This window comes from Phyllostomus hastatus, unplaced genomic scaffold (genome assembly GCF_019186645.2).
Source record: "Phyllostomus hastatus isolate PE091 unplaced genomic scaffold, TTU_PhHast_1.1 phas_contig_34, whole genome shotgun sequence".
In the NCBI taxonomy this organism is placed as follows: domain Eukaryota; kingdom Metazoa; phylum Chordata; class Mammalia; order Chiroptera; family Phyllostomidae; genus Phyllostomus; species Phyllostomus hastatus.
The window spans coordinates 4232387-4250030 of record NW_025333857.1 but is presented as its reverse complement, the minus strand read 5'-3'; the positions used below and the strand labels follow the sequence as shown (position 1 = coordinate 4250030).

The window sequence follows — 17644 nt, the reverse complement described above, 5'->3', positions numbered from 1 at the left end:
GGGAAATTTTTTTGCAAGTCTAATTAATCTCTTGTTTAATTATTATTTATTAACTATGTGGGATTGTAAATTATATTGATTATATTGGAGAGTAAAGATATTAAAGCAATTTAGAATAGGAGGTGTGCAATAAATGAATAAAGTTTACATGGCAACAAAATGTCTACCAGTTTTTTGGCCCTTATAGGATAGGCACAAATCTTTGACTCTAACACACTTTCAGTATGGAAGATATCTTTTGAACTTTATTGGAATATAGTTAGCCAATTTAATAGAATGCAAATTTGCATTTTGTTGTCTTCTAATGGCTATTTTGCATATTAAAATTAAAGACTTCCTTAAAATAAGCAGGACTCTCTTGATTATGCCAGCTCTTTTCTCATTCTGCTAAAGACTATAAATAAAGCTTCTATTTAAGGTTGACATTATATTAACCCACCTGCTTCTAGAAGAGAAAATCAGAATCACTTAACTTGCAGATTGCTGTCAGAGTGTGATTATGTGAATAGTAAGTCTAAACTTTTAAAGTGTTATTTAAGATAGTCTGGAGGGTTTTTTAAAAAAGCAATTTCCAGTTTAACAATTACCCAAGAATTTCTGAGTACCAGTGAAAGAAGACATCTCTGGAGAGAGCATCCTTTGATGAGGTATGACAGCAGCTGGAATGGGACAGTTGTAAGGCAGAGTGAGGGATCATTTCAATTGTGGTATCAGGAAAGGAGGCAGGGATATGGGGGATACCAAAGCTTTCTGCTCTCTGTGGGCTGTATCAGGGCAGTTGGTAGTCTCTGCTTTTTTCCTCCTCCTATTCAGGATGTTCTCCATGGAGATGGTGGCAGGAAGGCAGAAGAGGTATTAAAGAATGTGGCAAACTGGAAAAGGGCAGTCTGGGGCACATGCAAGTTTCTTTTGATCATACTTCCATATTTCGAAAGAGGAACATCAGCTCCAGACCTGCTTAAGAAAAATAAAATTTTTACAAACTTCTTAATCCATCCATCCTTCCTTCCTTCCTTCCTTCCTTCCTTCCTTCCTTCCTTCCTTCCTTCCTTCCTTCCTTCCTCTCTCTCTCTCTCTGTCTCTCTCTCCCCCTTTCTCACAGCTGAAAATATTTTGTTCCAGGCAACCTGTTAAAAAACTTACACAAAATAAGGAGTTTTCATTCTCTAACTTTTTTTGGGAGAACATTTGCTGCTACATTCACTGCTCCCAAAACAGACAAAACAACTTCAGATTTGAAAACCTATTATTATTAATTTAAAGTATAATTTACTAGGTTAACACTTTGCAAGTCTACACTTATGGTCCCCAGACCAAGTTTTTGTTAGGTAACTTGGCTAAATGTTATGGTATATTAGCTATCACTTTGATCTTGTGGACTTAGGTTATGAAGTTGTTCTTTCCCTGCTGTCCTGCATTTGCTGGAATGAGAAGGAGAAGTCTTTCCTGGGAATGGCTTTTGAAGGATTTAAGGAAAGAGTAACTGAGAGATTCAGATCAAGTGTACCAAAGTACCAAGCAGCACCCTCTGAATTACAGAAGATGCAATTCTAAAATCAACAAGTCAGATATTTCACTCCTCAAGGCTTTCCATACACAGAGGCAAAATAACTCCAAAACTCTTCAATCAGAAAATATTCAAGATTTTATCAGAAAGAATGGAACTTCCAAAGCCAATGTTGCAAAGTCAATGGAAATAACCAGGCACATGATATATTAGTCTAATCAGGTGTTCTAGGACCTTACTTAATCCCAGTAGCAGAGATGATAAATATTTGCCTGATCACTGAGTAGAATGAATGGCTTTGGCTCCAAAGATTTTATTTCTAAGTTCACTTGCCACAAATCCATGTGGAATAGCTCATGTGAGCTATATAAAGCTGAGCAGGAATAGTGAATTGGTATAAAAAAGACACTCATAGGAGTTAAAGAAAAGCATAATCTAAGATTTTTCTTCAGTTGGAATATAACTATAAAAATTAGTAATAAAGCCCTGGCTGATGTGACTCAGTGGACTGAGCACCAAATGGTTGCTGGTTCAATTCTCAGTCAGGGCACATGCCTGGGTTACAGGCCAGGTCCCCAGTAGGGGGTGCAGGAGAGGCAGCCACACATTGATGTTTCTCTCCCTCTCTCCCTCCCTTTCCCTCTGTCTAAAAATAAATAAAATATACAATCTTTTAAAAATTAGTAATAAGGAAGATATAATTAAAATGGATCCAAGTATCTCCCTCTAACTTTTATTTAAACTCCTGATATATCTTTTCATCAGGTGTTAGCCTTGTAAGCTGAAAATAATGTATTTTTTTCTTTCCTAGAAAGTCTCAAGACATATTCTTGATGTTGAATAGCTTCTGAGCACAGTCCCTGAAGTTAAAACAAATGTCATGACATATAGATAAAGGGATACCCTCAAAAGGAAGTTAATTTACATGGGGCTATACTCAATTTTTCTTGTCCAAGATCACATCTTCTCTCTGTACCTTCTAATTAAAAATATCTTTGTTCCTACTTGAGTCTTGGAAAATGACAAAAGCCAGGCTTCAATGCATGTGTGATTTAAATAATCCCTTTTAAAAAATGTCATAGAAGGTTGTAATTCTGGGCTCCTCTCAGAACTGAAGAGAACAGAATATTTGACAGAACAATGAAAAAATAATCCACCTTACACATTATAGAGCAAATTCTGAATGTCTTTGTACTGTGGGGGAGTTGTTGGTGATGAGCAAAATTTCTGGAAACTTGAGCAAAAACAGAGTTCTGAAAAATGTCTTCAAGAACTAGGAAGTACAAATCTTGGCAATACTTAGTTTACATTTTCAAACTTTGACAATATTTGGAAAACTCATAATTAGAAACACAATGCAAATGAAAGCAGTTTTAAAAAGTGAGTAACATGATAATTTGCAAAAGGAGATATTTCTTGCCAGGAACACATTAACCTAAATAATTTGGTGAGTTATCAAACTCTAATAACATATGTCTCAGACATTTGGGAGCAGGAGTCAATTGTTTCAGACCATCAGGGATCTCATTTGGGGGATTTTTCCTTTTAGAGATTTAATGTCTAGAGAGAATAAATACTTTTCTGAAAATACTTATATACACAGAAACAAAGAACTGGTCAACCAAGAGCTAAATGCTGAACAAACATTGTGTTTCTTCCTAGAAGAAAAATTCTGTGGGAAGGTGATGACTCAGAGATGACTACTAGAGAGGAAATCTGGCCCATGTGCTTGTCTAAGTTGTTAGTTTCTACCATGGTCTCGTTTGATCTAACAAAGAGGAAACCTGAAGTTGTAAGAAAAAGGTCCTTCTGTGAAACTGGATACTAACTAGAGCTCCAGAACTATAGTCATTTGAACCCAAGATCAGAGCTTTGCAGATATATAAAGGAACTTAAGATCTGTACCAATAGTGAGAAAGTAGAAAATTAAGTGGCCATTCAACTACCTATAAACCCATTACTATCATGTTTCAGGCAGAAAGATTTTCCTAGAAATATACGGCCAGTACATTTTTATAATTATATCAGTTGTAAAGAAAATTATGTTTTTTTGTAATCTGCTGGAGCCCAATTCAAATGTGTAATCTTAGTTTTATTAGAAACCTTGGGTTTGAGGATATTTCAGAAGAGTACTACTTTAAGTCTAATGTTAACCAAACTGGGTTCTGCAGAACTCATTTTTCAAGATAACAGTTACAACATGAAAAGAAGTGCTTCATGCTCAGAGAAGTTAGAGAAACTCCAAAACAAACAATATTAAACAGAATTCTTGTTTGCAGGAATTTTCAGAGGATTTATTAGGCTCATATAGATTTTTTGACTTCCAAGAAATGGTTACAGAATGTGGCATTATTCCACATATGTTTATTAGTTTATGGCACTCTTTCTTGGAAGAACATTTATTAATATTTTAAGTAAATATTTTTCCATGGATCAAAGTATGGAATCACCTGAGAAAGTATATCCTCTCTTCTTCCAATGGAATAATTATTTATTTTAACTAAATCTTTTCATGGATAGGTTAACTTTAATCCAATTTTATGAGCTATTTTTGGATAATTTTGACAGAAAACAGCAGTTAAATTACAAAGTCCTTTTAACTGCTCAGTGTTTCTTTTCCCTCCTGTCTCTCTCTCTTTGTTTCCCCCACCCTTTCTCTTTTTTGTTATAGTTGGACAATTAGTTAAGCACTTGCTTCACACAATATTACAAAATTATGATAAAGTATTTCCTATTCAGTTTTGGAGACTATGTCTCCACTTTAACTTTGTTCTTTTTTTTTTAATTTGAAAGACCCATTTCTTTTGCACACAATTTGAAATTTTGCTAGAATTTAGAACAGATATTGATCTGTGTTCTTACACATGAATTTGGTAATTGCCATAAGTGGGGGATTAATTTCTAAAAGATCTATGACAATCATCAAGAAAGTCAAATTAAAAATGACTCAAAGAGCAATTCTTCAATCTTTATGTCATTTTCCACCCTTTATTAAGAGAGAAATGGGCTTAACCATGCTGCAATCCAATTGGCAAAACAGTTTCTGGACCTGTCACTCTTTTGGGGGGGATTTAATTTTATTGATATTGCTCAAAATTTTAAATATTAAAACAAATGCCAGCTTTTTGAAAGTCAAACTCCCAATTTGATATGCCAAGAAAAAAAGCTTATATCCCAGTTTATAGACTGTTCAAAAGGAAGCTCATTTTCAGTTCCCTCTAAAAATGTATAAAGTGTAGAGATTTCCTCTATGTTCTATGCTGATTAAATATATCACATTTCATGACTACACTCTATATTTAATGCTTTTTCAGATCACATGAATATATGCTTTGAAAACTCATTCACTCAACATTTAGCCAAATGGAATTATATCTTCCTGAACTAAATCACTGGTGGCAATGGTATGATGCCATTTAAAAAAACTATAATATTTTAACTTTGAGTAACAATTATTAATACAAATTGAATTGGGCAACATCCTTGAGTTAGAGGGGTAAAAGTGTCAACACAATTTAACATATTCATAGGGCCGTTATCTCAGTTTTTCCTCATTAGAGGAAAATATGATAAGTGTTTTTTAATCTATCTTGTTTCTCCTCACTTGTTTAAAAACAAGACAGGTTTCTCTTGGTCTACACATGATAATTTTCAAAATAAAATCCAATTTTCTGCTTAGTCAGGAAGCAGGGAGAAACACTGAAGTTGCCCATTCATGGTAATACTTTGTCTGTAGCATTTGAATAGAGTCTATTCAATAGACAGTGTAAGAGTGGCTAGATGCTTCCTTTGACTGACAATCCAGCCTTCAGACAGCTATCGTGTTTTAGACAGATTCTTAATCACATTAACATCATGTTACACATGGGTCACCCTGCTTTGTGTTGGCATCTGAGAACTTCTTATCCAGAGAGCTTTTGAACATCTGAATTCTGGATCTAAGCTATGAGATAAATGTTACCCCATGAGTATACTATATAACAATTATATTATTTTTCATTTTCTGTTAACCCATTAGTAGCAACTGATGGGAGTAAAATCAAGTTGTCATTAAATGGATCATTTTCATTCTTACCACCTACCTTGTGTTTTTCAGGTACAACTAATGGCCTACCACCTTCAGGAGAAACCAAGGGCTTTGTTACAGTAAACTGGTCCAGTGTGATATCACAAGTATAAAAATATTCCATTCTGTATCAAAACTAGGCACATGCCTTTATTTAAAGTAACAGGAGTTAACAGAGTTGAACAGTTTTGCCTTGGGTCTTGTTTCTTGACATCCTACATGAGACAAGCACATCTTTCAATGTATCTCCACCCACAACTCTGGGGATCTAGTTTCAGGTTATCTGTATGTAAAGGAAGGTGAAATCACACTTGGAGCTATAGTGGTGGGTAACTAAAAGCACAACCTCTCATTCATATTGCTTTAAAACATATACAGCATATATGTTTCAAAAAAATGGAAGAGTAAAGAATATATTGATTTCTTTGTGGTGTTGAACCGACAATATGGTATGGTGCAAGGATTTAATAAATGATAATCATAGATACAAATTTTTCTGTAGAGTATATTTTAGACAAATGTGTCTTTCAATATGTAAATCCTACATTGTAGGTTGTTCCTTTTAATTTTTCTTTTGTTTCTGCAGTGGTAGAAAATGTTGAATAACCGTCCATGAGTATGAGCCAAAGGTTCAGGTTCATTACTGAGATCCCCAGAATGCCAATATTTGCAAAGCAAACAATTAGTATCCCACTGTGTGAAGGGCTTTGACACATGCCTGCCTGCCTCTAGGTGGAGAGTCTCCATAAGAAGTCCTCCTGCTTCCATGGACCCTGCTTTGTCACAGGGGCAGCTACGCTAAGCTGCCTTTTAACCTAGTAATTTACTGTGCCAGCTTGTCCTACTGGTTACTGACAATGACTCAGAAACAATAAGTGTGAGTGGTAGACTTTCAAATCATTTTCATGTTGAACCTCCTGGGTCCAGCCACCTCACCTTCCACAACAGCACCATTGTTTTTACGGGGCACATACTCAAGGTCAATGCTGTTTTTGTGCTTGCCTTTCCCTCGACTCCATACAAAGAGGAGGAGAAAACAAAATAAAACCACTCCCAGGAATGTGAAACAGCCCATAGCTGTAGACACCAGTATTGTTTTAAGGTCCAGGGAAAAAGTATTGGCATTGGTGCCATTGGAAATGGTGTCATTGGAGTCGGTCATATACATAGGGGTCCTGTTCGCATAAAGGAAGCGGTCTGAAGTGAATCCTTTCACAGTCAAGGAGGCTGTGAAGGTGTCATTCCCAGCAGCGTTGCTAGCAATGCAAACATACATTCCACTGTCTTGATCCTGTGCAAATCGGATTTCCAAGGTGCCATCACCCAACACAGTGGCTCTTCCATTGGACTTGGTGGTGATAAAACGCCTTCGAGGTGTCACCCAGGAGATCACAGGTTGAGGGTCTCCGTCAGCATTACATTCTAGCTGGACTGTCTGCCCTTCTTCCACCAGCAGATGCTGTAACTTTTTTTCACGAATTTTGGGTTTTTTGCAGGTAAAATAGAAAGAAAGGGCAGTGCTGTGGAAATCCTTGAAGGACCGCTCACGAATAGTGTCTGGGCCAGCACACATGGGCTGCTGGCCACCAAACTGCAGTGTGGGATACCGCTGCAGGATCCAGAGAAGACGGCAGTCACAGGCCAGTGGGTTGTTATTAATGCTCAGGACCTCCAAAGCCCTAGGGGAGGAGAATACATTCTCTTCCAAAGTTTCCAGTAGGTTCTGAGACACATTGAGCACGCGAAGGAAGCGGAGCCCTTGAAAGGAGTGAGGCTCGATGGTACGGAGCTGGGCCCCCACTATATGAAGCTCCTGAAGGCGGATCAGGTCAGAGAACATCCCAGCTTCAATAGTGCTGATGGGGTTGTAGGAGAGGTTAAGGTGGGTCAGATATACCAGGTGTTTGAAGGCAAGGAAGGGTACTGTGGACAGGTTGGTATTGGTGATAGAGAGAGATGTGAGGTTGAGACCATAGAGGCTATTGGCAGGAATCATATCCAGTAGAGGCCAATAGTCAATCTCTAGGTGTTTCAGATGGAACAATCTTTTAAAGGCATACACAGGCATACTGTTGATATTGAGATGCTTCATATGCAGGCTGATGAGGCTGCGAAGGTGGGAGAGGGCTTCTGTTGGTACTGCTGTTAGGTTGCATTTCTCCAGGGTGAGCTGCTCCAAGCTAAGCAGCCCACTGAAGGCCCTGTGTGATATATAAACCAAATCATTGTCCCCCACTTCTAGAGACTTCAGGTTATGTAGATCTTGGAACATGTAGTCCAGTAAGATGACAATTTTATTCTCACTAATGTCAAGCTTGGTGAGATTGGACAGCCCCGTGAATACCCCCAAAGGGACCAACTTTAAGCGATTGCCTTTTAGGCGGAGGGAACGCAGGTTAAAGAGATTGTTAAATGCTCCTGGCTCCACATTTGTGATGATGTTGTCACTCAAGTCTATCTCTTCTAGTAGAGGGTATGATATGAATTCTTCAGGGTTGATACTTTTCAGTCTGTTCTTGCTGAGGTCCAAGATTTTGGTCTCAATGGGAATGCCCTCTGGGATGGCAATCAGTCGCCTTCTGTGGCAGCTAACAGATTTGTTCTGGGCAGAGCACTCGCAGCGAGCAGGGCAGCCAATGGTGGATCCCATGAAGATTAATACCACAGTCAGACCCAGGAATGGCTGCCAACATGATATGGCCGTGTGAAGCATGACTCCACCTCTTAGTCTACACCTTGGTCAGAGGCCTGCAGGAGAAGAGGCAAGAGAGAGAAGAAGAAACATTGAGTCAGGACATGAAATGGTAAAAGGACATAAATAAGGCAGACATATAATAGAAAGAACCCTTGATTTGGCATCACACAGATCTGAACTTTGAGAGCTTCAAGTATTAGCAACATGGTCTTAGATAAGTTACTTCACCTCCTTGCACTCCAATTTTCTTGGCTATAAAATGCAAATAATGAGAATGATAATAGAAGCTCCCTAGAGTAACCACAATTATAGTATTTGACAATTATAAAAGAAACGAATACAGTGTATAGCACAGACTGTGAGGCAAAGCAACACATATTTTACAAAAGGCTCTAAGCTGAATTCAGATAAAATAGAAGTCGAATTCTAAGAGAAAACTGATTCCGCTTGAATTAGTGTCTGCATTTCTAATGTTTGGGACATCATCCTGTGTTCAAAATAAAACTAATAGAAGCTCCACTTAACATCTGGCCCTTAGGTTCAAAGGACAAAACAAAGTTTACATTCAGTGTAAGAGCTTGGGTTTTTTTTCCTACATATATAGTAAAAGAACTTTCAATTAGGTGGTATACCTTTCAGAATTCAGTAACTTTGATTTATGAAAAGATTTTCTATTTTGACATAAACAAAATGATCCTCAAACTCTGTGTTCTTTGTGTTTGCATAGAGATGGGAAAGAATCAAGGCACCAAAATAGTATGATAATGAAAATGCTTCCTTAAGTTCTTAGGTTAAATATTGAAGAGTGGGAAAAATCATAATTGAAGAAAAATATTTTTAAATAACAAATGAGCTATCATTCTTTCATATTCAAATTCAAACCCTGTGAACCTGTTAACTGAAATCAAATAGGTATCAGGTGAGATCAGAAATGAGTATGTTCTAAATGTAGATACTTAGCAAACCAGACCATACTGCTCAGCTGAATGACAAGAGGTGTGTTGAGCTGTGCTTCTCAACCTGAGACCCCTAGGGGTACACTTCCTCCACAAACACTCTATCTTATGCAAGGTAAGTTTAAGATAATATTTTTTAGATAAAAAGTATTTGATAAACTTCAATGTTTACTACTGAATTGTAAAAGGACAGTTAGTAAGAGTATAATTCTCCAGTCACAGTTTTTACATATATGTCTATGTCTCTTGGTAGAGCTATATCTATCTACATCTGAACAAATCATCCGAAAAAAAACAAAACAAAACTAGGATCAAACTTAATGGTGAGTAACTAGAAAAATGCTTTCCAAAATGTAGAAGCAAGGCAAAGACACAAGAATTGCTAGCAAAATCAATTATATAGGAACATAAGAGTTATAATTAATGTCTATTTTGAAAGCTAACAGAAAATCAACTGAAAAATTCTAACACAAAGGAGAATTAAGTAAGTTAATGTTATAAAATATAATTTTTATATATAAAACACAGAAAATATTATTGAAAAAAATGATTTCAGTCACTGCATCTTTGAAAATAAAACCAAATTCTTTAGAATAAACTTTATAAGAAATACACAGAACTCACAGGACAAAACTTTTCAAAAAAGAGACATAGTATATATTTCAATAGAAAGACTTGATATTACATAGATGATTCTTCCTCAATAAATACATATTTTACAAAGATTAGTTCACCCAAAATTCTAAAAGTTCATTCAGAAGACTATATACATGAGAATAATCAGAAACAAAAATAGTAGTGAAAACAGACTTACCCTACAAGATATTAAATGTAAGTTGTAAAAATGCAAATAATAAAGCAACATGACACTAACACAAAAATATACAGTTAATGAAACAGAAGCATAAGGAATTATATCTAAATATATTTGAAATGTCAGTATACACAAAAGGTTCCATTTTAATTCAGTGAGAAAAGTATAGATGATTGGCTGTAATTGGCTAAATATTTAGTAGGAAAAGTACATAAACTTCACTAAAATAAATTTCAATAAAATAAATTCCAGGTAAATTAGGAAGTTAAAATGCAAGAAAAAATAATGTACTAAAAGAAATTTCAATAATTTTATTATAGAGTTAAAAAACATTTTCTATGACTAAAGCTAGAATTCATGAAAGGAAACAACCATCTGTTTAATTTTATGCACTTAAAAATAATAGTATAACAAGAATTAAACAATGCGTACACAAAGGCAATTGCTAAATTGTAGAATACATTTTAGACTTTTAATAGATGAGAGATTAAAAATAGTACTAAATAAACAATTAATCAATAAGAAAAAGAGGTGAATGTAATAAAAACTAAAAACAATTAATGAATATATGAAAAGATCACCAACTTCACTAGTGAGCAAAGAAATACAAATAAAATAAGAGTTACATCATTTTTGTCTGCCAGGTTGTCAAAGTTCAATAATTATTTTTACCCAGAATTAACAAGGGAAGAAGGAACTGATAGAAGGAATATAAACTAGTAACAACTTTCCAGAGTTTAGATACAGCAAAGAGGAGGCTAATTAATATATTAAACTTCAACATATTGACATTTAACATGTTCATTCTCTTGAATGTCTTTTTTCTTTGTTACTTGAAAAAATTTACTATAACAACTTTGTTGAGGTATGATTGCAATACAAAAAGCTACACATATTTAATATATAGACCTGACTTTGGAGATAAGTATTCAATATTATATTTGGAAATATATATTTATGCTATATTATACCCACCACCTCCAACCTTTTTCCATATTTGTCTTTGGGAGCACAGACAGGTTAAAGAGCTCCTCTAGACAGCAGGTGGCTAGTTCTTGCTTTTGAATCATCTGATGATCTTTGTAATCGGTGCCTTTGCTAGACTGATTTGTCCATTTAAGCTAAAGTTGCATTCAGGTATGCCATTTTGTTATTTGTTGTGTATTTGTGGCTTGATTTTTTCTGTTCCTTTCTTTCTCCTTTCTTGTCTTATTATTTTAATCAATTAGTTTTTAGTATTACACTTCAATTTCTCTAGTAATTTTCCTATATACTTATTTATATTATTTTTATTTGTTTTTCTAGGGATTGTGCTTTACATCTTTAGTTTACAACAATCTACTTAGAGTTACCAAATTGCTTCAGGTAAAATATATAGCAGCCTTGCAACAGTGTATTTCCATATATCCCTTCCCCCCAATTTTCGGTGGAGTGAGGTGTTCTAGGCAAAGTGAACAGCCTGTGCAAACACATGGAAATGATGGAGAATGTGCTGTGATGGGGGAATTAAAGTATTCCGGAATGGCTGGAGAAGAAACAGGAGAGAATAGAGGCTGAAGAGGTAATTGGGGGAATGAATTACAAACTGTAATAAGCTGTTTTCACTTTATCTTGAGGGCGATGATCAGCCATTGAAGTGTTTTATGAAAAATAGCAGTATGATCAGATTTACATTTTGAGAAGATTAATCTGAATGCAGCATGAAAAATCAGCTTTCAGGAGGGAAAAACTTGAAGCTGGAAATGCAGAAAGCTGTTACATTAAATGAAGCCAGAATAAAAGTGGTACCCAATCAGGGTCATAGGAGTGGGCTTGGATAAATGGACAGTTTCAAGAGAGATTTTGAAGCAGAATAAAAATGCTTTAGTTAAAGATTGACTGTGAGGAGAGGAAGAGGCAAAGATGATTGCTTGCCTTTTGTCAAGTGGATTGGGCCTGGTCATTCCCTGAGATGGCAAGCTTAATAGCAATAACAAAATGAGGAATTCCTGGTTCCCTCAAATGTGTCCACACTGGGCTAAGACGTGTGGGTTTCCTGGGCAGAGTAATGATTTTATACTTTTTAAAATAAAATTTGTCAAATACTTTTTAGTATTTCTTGGGTAAGACAAGAAAAATATAGTTTCTATTACAATTATATGACTATGTTCAAGATAAAAGTTTTATTACATACATTGCCCTTTTCAGTTTATTTGAAATTGCTGGTAAAGAATGAGTTACTTTTAAAATTTTCACTGAAAAGTACAGTCTTTAATTGTTGTTCTATTAGAGTTGTCCCAATTTCCCCCTTTTGTTCTCCCCTGCGCTGCCCATCCCCATTTCCACAGTCAATCCCCACACTATTGTCCACATCATGGGTTGTTTATGCTTGTTATTTGAAGAGTACAGTCTTTTCTGGCAGTGTTTGTTCAATATACACATTACTATTAGATAAGGAGATAAATGACATCCTATTTCTGATCTATTTCACTAATGATTTAGGGAAAAGTCATTTTATTGCTTAAACCCTTTAATTTGGCCCTGAGTGTGTCTAACATGGAAATGACAGTATCTAATTCAATCACAGCAGCAACTTAACCAGGCAGGAGCACAACTTAGGTAGATAGTATTAGCATTTTTCCCCTAAGAAATGGTTATTTTGATTCCAGTCAAAGCGAAAGACAATTACAAAGAAGGATAGATAAGTACTTAGCAAGTAGGCAGCAAACTCCCTTCAGATCTAGAATACTCTAACAGTGATTGAAAATTAAAAAAAAACATAATATACTAATCAAGTAGTAATCATAGAATAAGTTGTACTAATGGACTTATAGAAGATTCATCTATTAAAAGTTTCCTTATGAGTAATTTGTAAATATCAGTAATCATAGTTCAAGGAACGATCCTGACTACAAGAACTGGACAGATGTCAGCAATTCACATCAGAACCAGCAGAAAGGCTGTCTGCACACCCTGCTCCTGAATGTCAGCAGTAAAACTGGAAATAGAGCAGTGGACCTACATGATGACGCATGCAGGAGATCACAATGAGACCACCCAAGTGCAGAGCTGAGAAACTGCAAGTCACCAGAATTTCCTCAGCAATGTTCCCTTCCCACAGTTCCCATATATAACCTAGCCAGGATGCCTGAGATGCAAAGATGGTTTTGAAGGTATGGGCCTGCCATCTTCTCAGATAGTGGACTCCTGAATAAACCCCTTTCCTTTTCAACCAGTACCTACCGCATGAGTTTGGATTTCATGTGGTGGGTAGTCAGACTTACTAGTCATTTCCCCAGTTTCAGTACTTCTCCCATTCTAGTACTGTCTCAGGAAGACAGAGATCATTTTGGATCATAGCTCATCATAGTTTTTTGAAGTAGTTTGAAAACTATTTAGGAAGGTTGCACATTATTATTCTCATCTCAAATATTTCTGTTTTAGTCTAGAAGGACAAATTGCTGACTCCATTTAGATTTCACTGTCAGTAAAAGTTGTACAATCAAAACCTTATCATAATGTCCAACTATGTCCAAGGTTTGACAAGAAGAACTTCATTTTGTTAAGAATAAAGCAGAAAACTATAATATTCAGTGTTATTAGTCATATCCATATTGGTCATATAGGACTTTCCATTGATTCTGATCAAAGGGACACTCAGGCACAATGATTGGTATATGAAGTTGGGTATTGTCATACTTATACTTTTTGTGTTCTGGATACTTATTTATAGCTCATTCTATTAGTGAAAGAAAATGAACAAAAACTTCAGGAAGTAGACTTAAAGAAGCAATGTGGAAGAATAGAAATAGCAAAAATTTGGACTCCATAATATCTGGCTCAAATTCTGAGTTTAACAGTTGTTAGCTGTGGGACATGGGTAGGCTGATAACATCTATGGTCTCATCATCTCCTGTTAGTCTTTGAAAACAAAGCAGAAAGGATCACAGGTGGTATATATCAGATGCATAGCACATAAATAATAGCTGATATTACTATAATTTTTATGAGATAATTGAGGCAATATCCAGCAAGACAGAAGGCATGGATTTTCTCTGGGGACAGATTAGGAGGACACTGGAAAAGGAGATCCTCAAATAGCTGATACAGTGATAAAGAGAAATCGATTGGTAGACTGGAGGAGGAGAAATGGAGAATTTCAGACAGCCACCATTTTTATAAAACACAAGTAAAAACAGGAAAGAGGTGATGGTTGTATGTTGTTTAAGAAGAAAGTTTAGAAGAGAAATAGCTGTTTTGATGGATGATAGGGTAATGATAAACTGCTTAGCCTGGGAATTCTAAGATTAATTTAGTTCTCTGGCAATTGAACATGGGCACAGAACAATAAATGGATAGCACAGAAATTTCTTTAAACCCTCACACTAGCTGATGATAGGATTTTTTATCAGTAAAGTTATTTCTCAAATGGAGAGAGGTGGGTGATAAGAGAGATGAGGTGGAAAAAATGATTTAATGAATAAAGGTGTCCAAAATACATATGAGGTTCTGAGGTTCTAACTTCCAGATGTCTAATACTGTAAATTCAGAAGTAGTGGTCTGTGCCTATATTAGATAATGAAGAGCTGTGAAACTTGTATAAAACTTTTGAAAACTAAGAGAAATCACTTTTAGTGTGAGCAAGCCTTGAGTTACTAGGTTTACCTAAGTTCTTTGAAGGACCTAAGTGAACTTGAGATTGAACCCCAAAATTCCCTACAGGGCAGGAAGCATTGGATTGGAACTAGTTTTCTAAATAAAATTTATCTTTCTATATGGTTTCTGGTTATACTCCAAAGCATTATATTTTTACCTTTTTCTTTCTACTTATTTTTGGTAAGGAGGAAATGAAAACTTTCAATATTAAGGCTCAACTTGAAGAACATTCAAGATGGAAATAGCCAACATGAAAGCCAGATTTAGAAAATACCCAATAAGTTTTATGTTATAAGAAAATTATTTTTAAAGCAAAACTTACAAAGGTAATGATAAAATTACTTGGTGGCTCATGCAGGTAGGTAAACAGTTACCCACCACTGTAGATACTTCCCAATTAACCATGTGCAAACTAACATTTCTGTAAACAACTGAAAATAGCATTTTGATTTCTAGTTTCTTGGATACAGACCAATAAATGCTTGCAATTATCATTTGATTAGAATCCTATATAGATGTTAGAGTCTGTCTGTATCAAAATTAGGTCTTTGTATGATTTAATGCAGTGAAATTAATATAAAATGGTATACAACTAATAAATCAAGCAAGCAAGACTCATGAAGGTAATCAAATAATGTCTTATTTTTTTCCTCTATTGTCTCTTTGTAATTTATTGGGGTGAGGTGAGGAGATCAGAAAAGTTCTTATTTCCTGGGAACTGTCATGGATAACTTAGTGCTCTATGGGACTGGCAGATTTTAAAGATAATTCCTTTTATGGGGCAATTTCTGGGGCTCTTTGGGACCCATAATTAAGAGATATCTTATTGGCAGTTTCCTTGATCTCGATGAGTAAACCTCTGTTCTGGTTTGTTTAGTAGTCATTCTGCAGTCCCTAGAAATACTCAGTTCCAGCTAGTATTTGCTGTATTTACTGAGGCTGCATTACCCTCCATGATGGCATTATTGAAAGGACCTAAGATAGCTCTCATTCTGGCTCTTTCATGCATGTTGCCCTGGTTTGGCTTGGGGAACATCATTTGCCCAGGAAACCCTTGTCAATGCAGAATAGTCTTATTATAGCAGCAACTTCCTTGACCACAAAAGAGGCTATCTAACCTAATATTTGTTTCACTATGGTGAAAGACTGTGAAAAATTCCACAAGTCTTATTTTGTAGCACTTGTCTCTTGACTTCAGAAGAAGGGGAAAGCACCCTTATAGCTTGTTGAGTCATTTTTCTAAGGTTAGCCCTAGTGATAATGGAGCCAATATTTCTATGCAGAATTTTTTAACTTCAAAAGCAGAACCCTAACCTTTACCCTGTACTTCTTCCATCTTTTGGTATACATTATCACAAATGCATCTCATCTAAGATAGTAAATATAATTAATTTTTTTAAAAAACAATTTTTGTAGTAATGCTTCCTTTTAAAAAGAGAAAAACTTAACATTTTCTCATCTTTCCTTTTGGCTATGCTTTGGCATCTTTTTTCATGGTTCCAAATCACCGGACTGTATCTATTTCAAAACACGAGTTCTTCTGGTAGTTGTGTGACTAGTAAACAATTAGCAAAGCTTATCCTAAGTCATTCATGAATAGCTTGTTAATCTTTCCTAAAACTGGAGAGCTCTCTATTCTTGTGTTTATTTTTATCTCTTTGAAATGCAAATTATTTGCTCTTCTCCTACAGTTTTGGGTCTCTTTTTGGCCTACATAGAAATACTTGGCCATATAGTATGCCTATTTCACTTAAAACTTTTAAAGATAAAAGTGGTTTTTGTCTAGTTTTGAGATGTCTGTTTGAAATTATTATTAATTAAAAGATGGTTGGCTTAAGATGCAGATGTCCTCACAAATGTGATACTCCATGCTCCAAACCTGGAAGGCAGCTTCAGCTGATGGCTGAGAGCATAGATACACAATGACAGAAATGTGTATGAATCTTAACCCTCTCTTACCCTCAGTTTTCTTATCTCTGACATGAGAACAATAGTAACTATCTTACAAGGTTATTCTGATAATGAAATGTGATAGTGTATATAAAGTCAGAGCTCTATACATGTTGGTTATTATTATGTAGAAAAAAGAGAATATTGCAAATGATGCCTCTTAGACATAACATCTCTCAGTTGAAGGACATACTAAAAACCTTTCCTGATGTAGCTACCTCATAGACCAAGGGTGTCAAACTCATTTTCACCAGGGGCCACATCAGTCTTGCAGTTGCCTTCAAAGAGCTGAAATAATTTTAGGACCATATAAATGTAACTACTACTTAACTGTTAAGGAGTTGAAATTACATTTGGCCCTTTGAAGGCAACCATGAGGCTGATGTAGCCCCTAGTGAGAATGAGTTTGACACCCCTGTCCTAGGCAATTTGGTGGCACAGGATTATTCTATCTGGGTAGATATTAAGGCCTGTTAAGTATCTCATAGTACAAATGAGAAGACATAAAAACAACCAAGGACAAAAAAACTTCTGTTGATAACTTCCTCAAATATTTCTGAAGATAGAGTTAGAAAAAATTATAAAATATGTCTCTCTCATTGGCATGAAGAAAGAAACAAACAAACAAGAACATCATTGGCTTTTCAGTGCTAACCATTCAGTCCCAAGATCCACTCAGGCCCATCTTGATGAAAGGTGTGACCACAGAAGACAGCTCCTTCTCTTTTGTAAGATTATTACATTTTACTTGGGAAAGTAAGATCAAATGAAGGAGAATTCTGTTATGTAGTTTCCCCTTCAGATTCCTCAATTTTACCTATGGTTCTCTGAAAACAGGGCTCTTTGAGGTATGGGCATCCATGAATGAGTCTCTCTGGAAATTATCAGGTTTTAATTACTTGATGTGGAAGGCACTTAGACATTTTAGCTTCTGTCTTGTTTAAAGCTGTTCAGACAAGATAGGTATTTTAAATCCCATAGGAAAGACCCTGGAAATGAACAAATAAACATTTCTGCCAGA

At 35.6% G+C, this 17644-nt stretch overlaps 1 protein-coding gene across 1 annotated transcript in view; it reads right to left on the bottom strand.

The window, feature by feature from the left end:
• Positions 1-5778: 5778 nt before the first annotated feature.
• Positions 5779-17644, bottom strand: part of LINGO2 (leucine rich repeat and Ig domain containing 2) — a 329669-nt gene continuing 317803 nt past the window's right edge. Inside the window, exon 2 of the mRNA XM_045840676.1 lies at positions 5779-8321. Coding sequence (XP_045696632.1) covers positions 6466-8286 — 1821 coding nt within the window. The 5' untranslated portion in view covers positions 8287-8321 and the 3' untranslated portion in view covers positions 5779-6465. The remainder of the gene's footprint in view (positions 8322-17644) is intronic.